The following is a 14,040-nucleotide window of genomic DNA, read 5'->3' as shown; positions in this document are numbered from 1 at the left end:
GCAACTTGCGCAGGGACCGGGGGCTGCCGGTTTCCATGGACCGGGACGTAGGAAGAGCACATGGCGGCGGCGACTCTGGCGCTTCCCCGGCGTCTCCAGCCCGAGTCCCGGCGCCGCTGCCTGGCCGGAAGGAGCCTCCGTCGGGGCGAAGGCAAGCGAGGCGCTGAGTGGCGGCGGCGCGTCACGTGCGCGTCCCGGGCCGGTCTACTCGCTCTCTTTCCCCGGCGCCGCCTCCTGCCTTTGCCCCCGGCCCGAGAGGCGGCGGTTCCCGGCGGCTGCTTGGCGTCATGTCCCACCAGACCGGCATCCAAGGTACCGAGCCCCTTCTCGGGTAGCAGAACCCGCGGCTTTCCCCCGGCGCCACTCCCTGGCCCCTTGGCGCTGGATCCTTCCCAATGAATGGCTCCCCGCCTCTCCCTCTCTCTGCCCTGCACGGAGATCGGGCCAAACTTCCGGCGTCTGAATGCAAAAGTAACTTGGAAGGAGCCGGTTCTCCCTTTCCACCCTCACCCTCAACTTCATTGCATCCTAAACCCCCCCCCCCCCGCGGAGCCGAAAGGGGAAGGGCGGCGGCGGCTCAGCTTCTGAGCGCGCGCGGAGTGCCTTTCACCGTTTCCAGAATTAGAAGTGCGGCAAGAGGGTCCGAGGGTCATCTAGCTCAACCCCTAGCACTGCAGGAATCTCTTGCCCAACGTGGGATTCGAACCCGCGACCCTGAGACTACAGACTGAGCCACAGACGTGATTCACCCCCCCACCCACCCACTAAGGGAAGAAGGTCCAAGTCAGTGGGTGTGGATTTCAGACGGTCACCTGGCTTGTGCATGCTGCACACGCTCCCTCTTTTAGGATACTCACCACATGGGAGCAACTCATGGGGCCGGTGTCGCTTTGCCCCCCCCCAAAAAAAATATTTGAAGGGGCTGCCCCCCATAAGTTGATGGGCATTGCCATTCAAATGCGCCGCGTCTTCTGATCCATTACGCGTGGCGGCGCGGGGCTTACCAGCCCACCCAATATCATATTTAAGTTGGCATTCACCTTAGTTTTTTTTAATTGTTTGCTGCGGACTCAAGTCCAAGGTCCGGGCGACTGAGTCTGATAGTCTGATCCAAATCTAAGGCGGCCTGCTTAGCTAAAGAATAAGAAGCAAACACACAAGCCATCCTGCAAAGCGGAGTTTTTGCCCAGTGCAACGTGCTCAGTTGCCCCTGGGGCGAGGGCGGGCGGGCGACGTGAGCAGATGTCCTCTTCCCGTTAAAGCCGGAGGGGGCGGAGCAGGCTGCCGCTGGCCTCCTTCGACCTGCACCTGCCCGCAGAGTCTGCGACTGGCGTTGCAAGAGCCTGTGCTGCTAAGCGAGGAGCAACGGTGCTGCAAAGTTATTCAACTTTCTCCTGCGTGCTTTGCGCTCCAGAATACCATATATAGGAATACATAACAGCCTGGTCCAGCGTATGTGCATATGTCAAACTGGAAGGAGAACCCACTGACTGTGGGGCTTAACTTCCTCCTAAGAGGAGCCTGATGCAAATGCCCTTGAAATCCCGTAATTCCTAACAGGATCAGGGAGTTTCCAGGTGGTGGTGGTGGTGAGATCAAAGCATAGCTGGGTGAGGTGGAGTTTGGGTGCACAGGCGGAAAAATTCAGAAACTGCTTGTTATTAATTGCTGTGCTTTGTCTTGCTGCAGCATGGAGAGAAGCTTTGCCAGTTAAATTCCTCCTTTTTTAGATAGGAAAATTAAATAGTGCCAGGGGAAATTACTGCTGTGCAAAAGATACTAGTGCATCTATTGAAAGGCTATTGTGTATCAGTGTTCAGATTAAGACGTGTCATTTGGGCTGCATGATTAGGATTAGGCATGGTTTTTAATGGGTCTTCTGAAAAATTCCTTCGCTTCCTAGAATGTTCCTCAAAACATTCAAAAGGGAACGACTTATCCCTGCCCAAAGCGGCTTTGTGGAGCTGACATAATTCATTGCTTTTGCTCTCCGTAGCCTAAGGAGGCAAAAGATCAATTTACAGTGGTTGAAGCTCAGTAACATTCACGTGACTCTTTTTGTATGTTAGTTCCTGTAGGAAAATGTATTTACGTTGCTATGCATGACTCATCTATTGATTGTCATAGCTGGGCAATTCAAGGCACTTTTTTATATATATAAAAAATAACCCTAGGAAATTTGAAGTGATGGGTTGTGGCATCAGTAATTGAGAATGTAATACTAACCCTATTTACCTGGGAGTTAGCCCCATTGCATTCACTAGAATTTACTTCTGAATAGACATGGTTAAGATAGTGCTTGTCAGCTGCAATTCTGTGGTTGCTTACCTGGACACAATCCGCAGCACCCTACCTGTAGATAATAAACTTCACTGAAGATAGTGGGGTTTACTTCTGAGTAAGCATGCAAAGGATTGCACTGTAAGTATAACGTTGCATTGCTTGGAAGTTCAGTTGAACACTTTACTGCAAACTTTAAGGCAGATACCACTTAGTTTGTTGATCAAAAGGATGCTTATTTTTTAAAAAATGAACAATATATTTTATTGGTCAAACCACTTGGTGTTAAAAATAAATGCAACCTTTTAATTACATGGAGCTTTTCATCAGGAAAGTTAGTTTACTTGCAGGTATCTTTGTCACAAAACCATCCTGAGGATATCAGTGAAAATTGCTCATATTTGTGCACGTCCCCTTGTGACCTTTGTTGATTTGTCTGTTTGATAGAAAGCATTCACCAGTCACCAATCCGCTGTGAATTGCAGATTTACCCGTGTCCACAGCCAATACGCTAAAAAAAAATACACCAGAAAAACGTTGTCCAAACACATCAGATATTGTGGTTAAAGCTTTAGGCTGAGAGTAACATTGTAATGTAACTTTGTTGCATGGCAGCAAAAGAAATTTAGTAACACCAAAGGGAATTTAGGTGGCACAATTCCTTGCCTGAACCACTATTTTGATGAACTCCCAATGAAGTCCACATTCTTTGACTTGTATACCACTTTTTACTTCCAAGAGATCTCCTAAGAGGTTTACATATCTCGAGAAAAAAAGTCAATATTTATGATAACCCACTATTCTGCTGATGGCAGTAAAGGTGCATAGAAAAAGCTGAGAGCTTTTCTTTTCAAATGTCTGCCGAAAAAGAGTAACAAAGATGATGCCCTTACTTTAACGTTTCATAATAGTCTTGGTCTGTAGATCTTCTTTCCACCATGTGTTTCAGCTGTGCTCTATTGAAACCACTTTGTACAAAGTGAATGGGGTCAATCTTCTTTCCTTTTGTATTTTTGCAGCTAGCGGCGAAGTCCAAGAAACCTTTGCTAGAGCCAGAAATGGACAATACAGGTTTTTGAAAATAGTTATTGAAAATGGTAAGTGGTTACTTTCCTAACCTCTGGTTTTCATTTACAAAGTTGCATTGAGAAATCAGCATCACTTCCCATCTTGAATATACCATTTCTTGAACCAAGGGCTGCTTGTCAATAGGATTTGCTTAAGTATTCGCTACCTTAATATCATTTTTGTGGTTAAATAAAATCATAAACATCATTAACAGTGTAAACCTATACATGTCTACTCAGAAGCAATTCCCCCTGCATTCAGTACGGCTTACTTCAAAGTAAGCGAGCATGGGATTGCTGGCTTAGAGTACTTTTTACAATGGTTCACATACGATTTATTGTTTTCTGGTAGGATCTTCCTGTCAGAGTCAAGGAAAACCAGCATTCACCAGTATCTCCTGCTATACTTGTTGCTTTGGGTTGTATCCAGTGCAAGTTCTACTCAGAGTAGATCCATTGAAATTAAGGACCACCTTAATTAAGGACCTCTTACCTGAAAGAGGAGGGTATGTAGCTTGGTGGTAGTCTTCTCCTCTGCATGAAGAAGATCTCAGGTTCAAAAAAAAAACCAAACACCCCAATATCTCCAGGTCCAGGGCTGTAAGAAAACCCTACCTGTAATTATGCAGAGCTGCTCAGGTCAATAAAGAATCTATATCCATAGTCACAATATTATTGAGACCTTATAGGCCTGTGTTTTTTCAGCTGGCACAGAATTTAAAGTGCTTCCATGATTAGGATTAGGATTTTAAAAGTTTTATAATGTATCTCCAAGGATAAATGCTCGATTTCTTCTTCAGTCCCTTGTATCAATTCTCAATTTCTAAAGGCAAAATTGCATTTTAAATATCTCTTTTTTTTAAAAAAGAAAAAGATGAATATTCATATGTATTAGAGAAATATACAATCCTGGCCTTCTGTCTTTAGACACCTAACATTCCAGAGCAAAACAAGCCCTAGTAATTTTTTATGAAAAGATTAAACTTCTGCCTTCCTAACATTCTGTTAAGTGAATTACTCTTTGTATTACTTCTTTACCCTCTTGTACTTAAGCATTTACTTAGTGTACATTCAGCAGATTTCAAAACAAAGTACAGTATCAGTTTTTGCCTGTCATGTACCAACTCTTGTCTTCACAGAACAGCTGACTGTGGGATCAGCAAGACAAGCTGTTGGATCCTGGGAAGCAGATTATGATTCCTTTGTTCTCCCACTCCTTGAAGAAAAGCAGCCGTGTTATATTCTTTATAGATTAGATTCTCAAAATGCCCAAGGATATGAGTGGATCTTTATTGCATGGTCACCAGACCATTCTCCTGTAAGTAATGGAATGAAATATCAAGTGACTTATAAACACAAGTTGAACTTTCAAACCATGATTGACTGGTTTGGTTAAAAAAAAGGGGGGAGGCACTATTCACTTCATTTTAATCCAGGGGTGGGCAGCTTAAAAAACCCATCTGGTATCAAAGGCCAGCCAGCAATGTTGACCAAACTCTGTACAGCCATACCTTGGGTTTTCTAACAGCTTAGTTCCCGAACAAATTGGCTCCTGAACGTCACAAACCTGGAAGTGAGTGTTCTGGTTTGTGAAATATTTTTGGAAGCCGAATGTCTGACGGGGCTTCCATGGAAGCTCCTGCAGCCAATCAGAAGCCATGATTTGGTTTTCGAATGTTATGGAAGTTGAACGGATGTCTGGAACAGATTATGTTCAACTTCCAAGGTACGACTATATTATATTAATACAGAGCTGGGCAATGTGTGCCCCTCCAGATATTGTTAGATTTCCATTTCCCATCAGCCCCGCCAGTATGATAAATGGTTAGGGATGATGGGAGTTGTAGTCTGGCAACATCTGTAACAGTTATTTGCTCTCACAAGAAGTGTTCGAGCCTCTTCTTCCCCTACACCCACGTAGCCCCATAGTGCTCACTCACGTGGCTGTGGGCAGTATGGAAATATTTTAACTGTATGGATGAAGCCAGACTTACGAGTCCTGGCTAAGAGACAACCAATTAGGTTGGAGAACACAGTTGATCCCTTGAATGTGATTGTGGCATCCACACCTCTTGCAGTGGAATAACATTCCGGTGCCATGACGTCCTCTATGCCACTTTGTGTGTCTGTAGGGGGATAGTGTCTGTATTGGGATAGTGGTTGAAGGAATGAGATCTTAAAGCACAACAAATACATTTAGGGAATGAAGCTGGTAACATTTGCTGTTTGGTTCCTCTAATGATACAGGGTTTGGTGGTGTTCACAGAGCTTTTATGAGCAGTAAGATGGCCAGTACTTTGGTCACAAATGGTGAACTGAGCTTGCTGGTGAAAATTCACTGGGTTGTACCCAGACCCAACTAAAACACTTTTTGTAGCTGCTATTTAGGCCACAACAAACTCATTGATGCTACCATACAAATACAAAACACAGAATCATATAAAATAGCGATGGCACCATATTTACAAGTTAAAATCAGTTACTGTTGTTTTAAAAAGGGAACATAGGGATCTCCCTATATGGAGACCACTGAGCTTTCCAGCTTAGCAGTGTCTGCAGTGCACTGACAGGTAGTAGTTCTCCAGGTTTCAGGTGGGTCAGTCCCAGCTATACCTGGAGATGCCAGGGATTGAACCTGAAACCTTCTACATGCAAAGCAGATGCTCTGCCTCTGAGCTGTGGTTGTAGCTTGTCACAGCAGAAAGAAAGGCCCAGTGGTTTTATGCCTTTTTTTGCCCGTAACATCCATTTATCTGGCTTCAAAGGCAAAAATCAATCTTCTCTCGGCAGGTTCGTCAGAAAATGTTGTATGCAGCTACCCGGGCAACCCTGAAGAAAGAATTTGGAGGCGGGCATATTAAAGACGAAGTGTTTGGAACCAACAAGGTGTGTATTCTGCAGAGGGTTTTGCTTCTGAGTGGCACCTCGGAAGCAATATCTCTTCCATTTCCATGTGGCAACTGAAGTCCACTAAGTCTTGTGCAGGCATTATAGGGAATAAGAAGCAGGGCTGTGCTGCCGAACTCTGCTCTCAGCATCATGCGCCCCCCTGACATAGATCATAGAATGGTAGCGTTGGAAGGGACCCTGAGGATCATCCAGTCCAACCCCTTGCAATGCAGGAATATGCAGCTGTCCCATACTGGGATCGAACCTGCAACCTTGGCGTTATCAGCACTGTGCTCTAACCAACTGAGCTATCAGTGTGTGCATCATGCACGTCCATCAGGAAGGGGTCTTTGCATTTCTAGCTGTACATACAGCTGGTCACACCAAAGCCGCCTCCTTACAGATGTTTGTGCTGCGTGCATGGACATCAGGAAAATAGTCTGTTGTGTTGGGACTACTCCGTAGCAATGCCACTCCTATGTTCACCACAGGATAGCTTTAAAAGAGGATTAGACAAATTCACGGAAATCAAGGCTCTCAATGGCTACTAGCCATGATGACTAGAATAGAATACTTTATTACGGTCAAAGACCAGCTCTTCTAAAAATCCCTTTGGAAGAACAGTTCCAAGGAACATAACATACATGTGACACTTTATACAACAATAAAATTGATATTTGTAAATGCAATGCACATGGGAATACTTAAAACTTAAAAAGCCGCCACAGAGAACTGGGCCTAGGTCACTCGGGGAACTGTATTTTGGGACGTTCAGGCGGGCTGGTTATTCTCATGAGAAAGTCTGTGTCTGCCTATCTGGATGCAGAATCTGGCGACCGTCCTGATTATCTTCAAGTCTTTGCCTAGCAGGAACAGGTCGTATATTTGCTTTTCTGCGAGGCCTACTAACCTCGCCAGTATGGGGTCCAGGATCTCCCTCCGTGCCTCTTCATAGAAGGGGCATCTGAAGAAAAGGTGCTCTGGGCTTCCTATTTCCCTCAATGGGCAGGCACAGAGTCTTTGAGCATATGGGATTTTTTTCTATGATCCTTCCAAAACAGGCGTGGGCAAGGCCGTGCTTCTGGCAAGTGTGCAAGCCCTTCTTACATTTTTGGATAAGAGAAAGGAGAGGTAGCCTGCTGGAGTGGCTATGTCTCTCTTGATTTCTCCAGTTTTATATTCAGGGCATCTTGAGCAGTCCTGTTGTCTCTCAATATCTATGAGTCTTTGCCTGACCGTGGCTTTTGCTTGGCCCAATCCCAAACTTAGAAGGGCTTGGGGAGCAAAGCCCATTTTCTGGAGAGTGTTCAGGACTGCTAACTGCCAGCTGGACTGGAACTGGTCACAGAGGATCAATGGAGCTATTCCTTGGGGGAGCAGATTTAAAGTCAGACATTTGTAGATTGATGATAGGCAGATTAAAGCCTCCACTCTCATTATTCCTATTTCAAGTCTGACCCATGCGTTCAAAACGCATCTGGGGACATGTAGGAGGGCTCTGAGAAATTTGGATTGTTTGCGCTCCAAGCCATGATGACTATGTTCTGCCTCCACTGTCAGTTGCATTATACGTCGGAATGCCAGATTCTGGGAACCGCAGGTGGGCAAAAGCTTGCTCCACTCAGGTCCAGCCTTTAAGCTTCCTGCAGGCAGGAAGGAGTTGGTTGCCCACTATGAAAACAGGATGCTGCACTCAATGGGTCCTTGGCCTGATCCAGCAGGCTTATCCTACATTCTTAACACAGGAGCCAAAAAGGCCCACATAGTGCTGTCATAAAGCTGCGCTTACAGCCATGAGGTCCCAAGTTGGGAGGCCTCAGAAGAGAATTTGGAAACGCAGGGGAAACGGCTGGGTTTTTTTTTTTGTGTTCGCAGGATGATGTTTCGCTGAACGGTTACCAAAAGTACTTGGTAACTCAGTCCTCGCCTGCCCCTCTGACCGCAGCCGAAGAAGAACTCCGACAGATCAAGATTAATGAGGTATTGCACCTAGGCTTGGGAGCCAGGCATTTCCACAAAGCAGAAGGAAAGACAAGTGTATTGTAGGTCAAATCGCGAAATAATTTCGAGAGCCTACCAGGGTGGGTGGGGGCAGTGGCGGAGGAACCGTCTCCGGCACCTGGGGCAGGACGCTGAGGGGCAGGGCAAACCGCCCTGCAGTGCATGCACAATGTCCGTATGGACTGCACACATGTGGCATCCCATATGGATGCTTGCATGGACGGCGTGCACGCATGGCAGCCCGTACGGACGACATGTGAGGGGCGCCCATACTAACTGTGCACACTCGCTTGGCTGCTTTACAGCTGGGGGGGCAGCGTGCCATCTTGTCACCCCCCTATGTGGTGCCCGGGGCAGACCACCCCCTCCGCCCTCCCTTTGTACGCCCCTGGGTGGGGGCTGCTTCTAGTCCTTATTACTTTGTCCATAAACATCAGCACAAAGAAAGCATCTCCCAGGTATGGCTTGGCTTCGAATATCTGTGACTGTTTATGCTTTGAGGGAAAGAATTTCTTCCAAGGCCCGCTATAAAACAGTAGCCACGAGCACTAATTTAAGGAATTAAAATTTGCCACACTATAACCTGCATACATTTGTTGAGTTGGTGAAGAAAGGAAAATGAGGGTCTTACAGCAGCCCTAGAATCTCTCCTCCAAAAGTTGTGAAAAGAAAAAAAAGTTTTTCTGGTGTCTACCAGCCCATCCACTTATTATTCCACATAAGTTATTTGCATTTAAACAAATCCCCTATTTTTCTGTGTCTCTCACACAGAGAGAGAGACAAACATTCCACTCTCCTGTGTGAACCCTATTTGGCACACTGCTGTTTCCTTTTTGTGAAGAAAACCCTCTTAAAGCCTCATTAAGAAATAAAGGTTTTGATGAGTGCAGAACAGTTTAAAGTTCAAGATTAGGATCCTCCTCTCTTTTGCATATGAATTTTCCACGGCTAGACTTTGTGTGGAGCACGAACAGGAGTCTCTAAGTGTCACCTTTTTCAAGCTGCTTTGCTCTCTTGTTTTTCTTTTCAGGTACAAACTGACGTCAGTGTTGACACTAAGCACCAGACTCTACAAGGTGTAGCATTCCCTATAGCTAAAGAAGCCCTCCAGGCACTGGAAAAACTGAAAAACAAGCAGCTTAACTATGTGCAATTGGTGAGTACGCAGTTTCATCCTTTGAACATTACGAGCATACAGGTTTCTCATTCTTGTTTGTGGAAATAGAAAAGGGACTCTGTTCTTAAAATTCCACATCTTATTACAAGCCGGATTTCTTATTAAAAGTCTGGGTGGTGAACAGTTTGCCTCAATGGGCCCAGATCCTTATCAGGATCAAATTTCATCAGTGAGTGTCATTTTGCCATCACATGATTGACAGGTGGGCGGGGCTGCCCACCTGCCACAATTCCTCTTTGTGGGATCCCCACCTGGGAATCACATTGTGCTGGGAATCACAAGTGCTGGCACTTTGGGAAGATCTGAGCATCGAGCTAGCAAATTGATTCTCTCTTCCCTCCCATGGAAATGGAGTGGGGGAAACAAGGCTGGAGTTTGCAAGTGACAGCAGTGAGCGGGGCTCTTCCACTTTGCTGCTTTTGCATGCAGAATGTAGTTTTATTTCTCTCCTCTGCAGGGCCGTCTCAAGCACGTCGGGCGCCCTGGCGCCGTGGTGCGGAGATCGCTCCGGTGCTCCCGCCCCGCTCCGTTTCTTGCCGCGGCTGGAGGGCGGGCGCAGCGTGCAGCATGGTTTTCGTGCGGCGCCCCCCTACCGGGCCGGCACCCTGGCAGCCCGCGCCACCCAGACTACCCCTAGAGCTGGCCCTGTTCCATGTGACAGGGGTGAGAGAAAAAGCTGTGTTTTGTAAGCAAAAGTAGCAAAGCAGAGAAGCCCCACTATTGCTGTCACTTGTAAACATCCATACCAAGCAGGTTCAGCCTCTCTTTTCATCAGTAGGTGGGGGGGGAGAGGAAGGTGGGCAATCCTGCTTAGTGCTGAGTTCAGTTGTGCAAGAAAGCTCTCCCTTCTCATCTGCAGAAGCTGGGGGTAGAATTCCGCCAAGCTGTGGATTCCAAAAGCGCTATTTGAAGCATTTCCCCTTCTTCTTTCAGTGAAGGAGGTGGTTGCTTCAGAGTGTCGTAGGGCCAAGATCAGTCCACAAGATGGATACTTCCCCCACCCCTATTCTAGCAGTATTTTGCTTGAAACAGACCGGCTTTTGCTACGCGTCTTAATTCCAACCAATATTATGTGTGCTAACAGCAAATTGATATGAAAAATGAAACTATCGAACTGGCTAGTACACTCCCAACGGAGCTGAAGGACTTGCCGAAAAGAATTCCAAAGGACTCGGCACGGTACCATTTTTTCCTGTACAAACATTCCCACGAAGGAGACTACTTGGAATCAATAGGTATGCAAGTATTTCTGTGTATGAACTTGATTAGGTCTTTAAAGCAGCAAGATTGATTGGAGGACTATATATATATATATGTATATATAAATGTAAAAATTGTGAAAGTGTGGGCTCCAGTTTTCTCCGCAACCGCTTGACCGATCGTCCTGAAATTTTGACACAACGATCCAGCCCACTCCCCGAGTGTTCCTAGAAAAAAAATCCCTCAGAACTCACACCTGCGCAGGTACAGACCTCTTTTTCAACAAAGTAAAACAGCGCCCTCAAGTGCATTTCCTCCGACAGTACACCCCCTCCCTTCCTGTGAAATCTACACCACACCCACAAACCCCACCTCCACCATGAGATCCACCACTCACAAACATCCATCCGGCAGAGGTATTGAAGACCTCAGCAGAACTGAAAACAGGCCTTTTACAGCAACAAGGCCCAACATTGCCAAGTGGAGGTAGGGGCCTGCCTGGGGGGGGATGGGGGCCCGAATAGAGGGCAGGGATAGGTCACAACAGGGTGGGGGGAGACACAGGGATGAAACCTGCCCTCTCCACAGTATCTCGCCTCCGCTCAGGGGTACTCTGAGGCTCAGGGGGATCTGAAGTGGGGCTACCGGTATTACCCTCCATCTCACAGACTAACACACAGCAACGCGTGCAGGGCCAGCTAGTGTATAATACATATGTGTGTGTGTGTGTGTGTATAGATAGATATAGATAGATAGATAGATAGATAGATAGATAGATAGATAGATAGATATTGATATTGTCCTCCAGTCTTAGAAAGGAAGTGTTTAATCATTCCATCTTTGCAACAAGTCTTATTAAAGGATTATATTTGGAATAATCTCTCACCACTTGAAACATTTCTGCAGTTTTTATCTACTCCATGCCGGGCTATATGTGCAGTATACGAGAACGGATGCTCTACTCTAGCTGCAAGAGTCCTCTTCTAGAAATTGTAGAAAGACAACTGTGGATGCAGATCATCAGAAAGGTAAGGGGGTTGCTTAATTTTTGTGCTGTGCCATCCCACAGATGTAGGTCCCTGTATGCTTGTGCTTCTCATTTAATTTTACCTGAGAGATGGATGGAACAGACAGTGGTGAGCGCTGCTGCACAAACACTGTACACGTACAGAAATGCAGGGGTATGGAACACAAATTTGGATTGGCGTGCCAAATATTGGGTTCCCCCATTTTTGGCATATTGTTTCACCAGCAGGCTAGGCCTGCTCAGCTGTCAATGAGCTGCCATCACTATGATGCAAGGTGATCCATTTTTCCTATGGATAACTAGATGCACCTATGTCCATTGACTTCAATAGACTTAGGTGCACCTAATCCTGCAGAGTGCAGAGGATTGGACTGCATTTTTTAAAGTATTATCCTTTTTATTCTTTGTTAGCCAAGTTTAACCAATTTAAAATAACCACTAGTTAACTCTGATCCACCAATAGATGGTTCTGCATGTTATTTCATACAGTACCATTTATAGCCATGTAGGGGGAAAAAATCAGTTATATTTTATTAAATTTCAACATTTTAAGCATATACAGTCAAAACACAATTTTGTATTTTCTCTCATTTTTGTGGACTTCCTACCTCTTTTCCCATGGAGTTGTTGTTTCCTTCCTTCTGCTGCACCCTATCTTCTATCTAAGTACTTTGGTTGCACATAGCTCAAATCCTGCTTGCCAGTTCATCATACTTCTTCTTTGGCAATCACTCGTAGCCGAGTAAGATTGTCTTCCATAAACACGGTTTTAACAATGGATCTGTAAGTGACTGTGGAGGCCAATTCTGGATCCACATGTCCTTCCACAGTGGGGACATTGGTTTCCAGGCGGGAGTTGATCACGGTGTGGATTTGCCAAGCATGCCTTCCTCTTAGCACGTTTCTTCCTTGCGTCCTGAGATCGAGTTTCTTCAAAGCCCATGACACCTTTGGTAAAGGCTGTTCTCCAACTGGAGCACTCGGAGGCCAGTGTTTCCCAGTTGTCCGTGTTTATACTACATTTTTAAAGATTTGCCTTGAGACAGTCTTTAAACCTCTTTTGTTGACCACCAGCATTACGCTTTCCATTTTTAAGTTCGGAATAGAGTAGTTGCTTTGGAAGACGATCATCAGGCATTCTTTAAATAGTCTGAAAAAGGCATCCATTCTTTGTAAAACACTCTGCCATGCATCAGTATACACACTGACTTTGTGTTTCTTTGGATCAGAGTCATAAGGTGTATGAAACTGTCAGCAGTGCAGGGACCGACTCCTTAACCTTTACCCTTATGCTTCATTTCCAAATCACTTAGATTGAAATCGGCGATGGGGAAGAGTTAACTGCCGACTTCCTTTATGAAGAAGTTCATCCCAAGCAACATGCACACAAGCAGAGTTTTGCCAAGCCGAAAGGACCCGCAGGCAAAAGGGGCATCCGAAGGCTGATCAGGGGCCCGGCAGAAGCCGAAACACCTACTGACTAAATGCAGCACCGGGAACAGAAGCATTGCGGTGGGCGGTAGGGAACCCACCCTAGCCTTTAGAAATGAACTGAAAGCATTCCACACCCCTTTTTTTCCAGAATAAGGTGACTCGTGATTTTTCACTGCACTTACACGCCACCTTAGATGATACAAGGTCCACAGCCTGTGGTTGTAATGAATTGGGTTCAACTAAAACTAGAAGCTTCTATAAGGTTAATTCTAATATGAATTAATATCATAGCCTTACAGTTCAACACTACGCTATATGTAGCATATAGAGGTCTGAAGTCAGTTTAGTGACAACATAAAATGGATCATTAGCTAGATATTGAATTTTTTTCTCTTGCATTATCTACTTTTGGGGGGCTGCTGCTTTAGAATAAAAATTGGCAGGACTGGGCCCTGTTTTTCTCCATTGTAGAAAGACAGGGGAAGTACAAACAGTGCAATATTTTATTCCACTCTTTTCATACCATGATCCTAAACATTTATTTGGAAGCAAGTTCCGTTGAGATCAATGGGCCTTTATTCCAACTAGACTTTTAAGATCTGGCTGCCACTAGACTGAAACCTGACTCATTTGATACAGGGACCCAAAATTATATTCTTTGTAGCCTTCTAACAATACATTTCTGGTTTTCTGAGAGAATAACACTTTTTTTTTTTACATAAATCATGTTTGGCAATAAGGTTAAGCACTACATTAAAAAAGATGTGATTCTGTAAGGAACACCAATGCTATGAAATAAGAGTTTTCACCATCCAAATCATTCCAATCTAATTAAATTATGAAAGCTGCTGTGGTGTGATTGACTCTCAGTTCTGGCCCGGTTCACAAGCAAACCATTAAGTGTATCCTCATGCGTTTCTTGCATCTAAGTAAAGATGTTCTCCAGGCAACAGGTATGAAATTAT

General features: G+C 45.3%; 1 protein-coding gene across 1 annotated transcript; it reads left to right on the top strand.

Annotated features, from left to right (window-relative positions):
* The first annotated feature begins 246 nt into the window (after window positions 1-246).
* TWF1 (twinfilin actin binding protein 1) lies at window positions 247-13,924 on the top strand. Its single transcript, XM_035128133.3, has 9 exons — window positions 247-312; window positions 3,300-3,377; window positions 4,487-4,665; window positions 6,138-6,233; window positions 8,112-8,216; window positions 9,268-9,393; window positions 10,499-10,649; window positions 11,521-11,642; window positions 12,955-13,924. Exons 1-9 carry the CDS (start codon window positions 288-290, stop codon window positions 13,123-13,125), a joined length of 1,053 nt encoding a protein of 350 aa, XP_034984024.2. The 5' UTR covers window positions 247-287; the 3' UTR covers window positions 13,126-13,924.
* Window positions 13,925-14,040: the final 116 nt, after the last annotated feature.

This window comes from Zootoca vivipara, chromosome 9, assembly GCF_965207765.1.
Source record: "Zootoca vivipara chromosome 9, rZooViv2.hap1.1, whole genome shotgun sequence".
NCBI classification, from domain to species: domain Eukaryota; kingdom Metazoa; phylum Chordata; class Lepidosauria; order Squamata; family Lacertidae; genus Zootoca; species Zootoca vivipara.
Note: the sequence above shows the minus strand (reverse complement) of the source record. Positions and strands in the feature narration are given on the sequence as shown.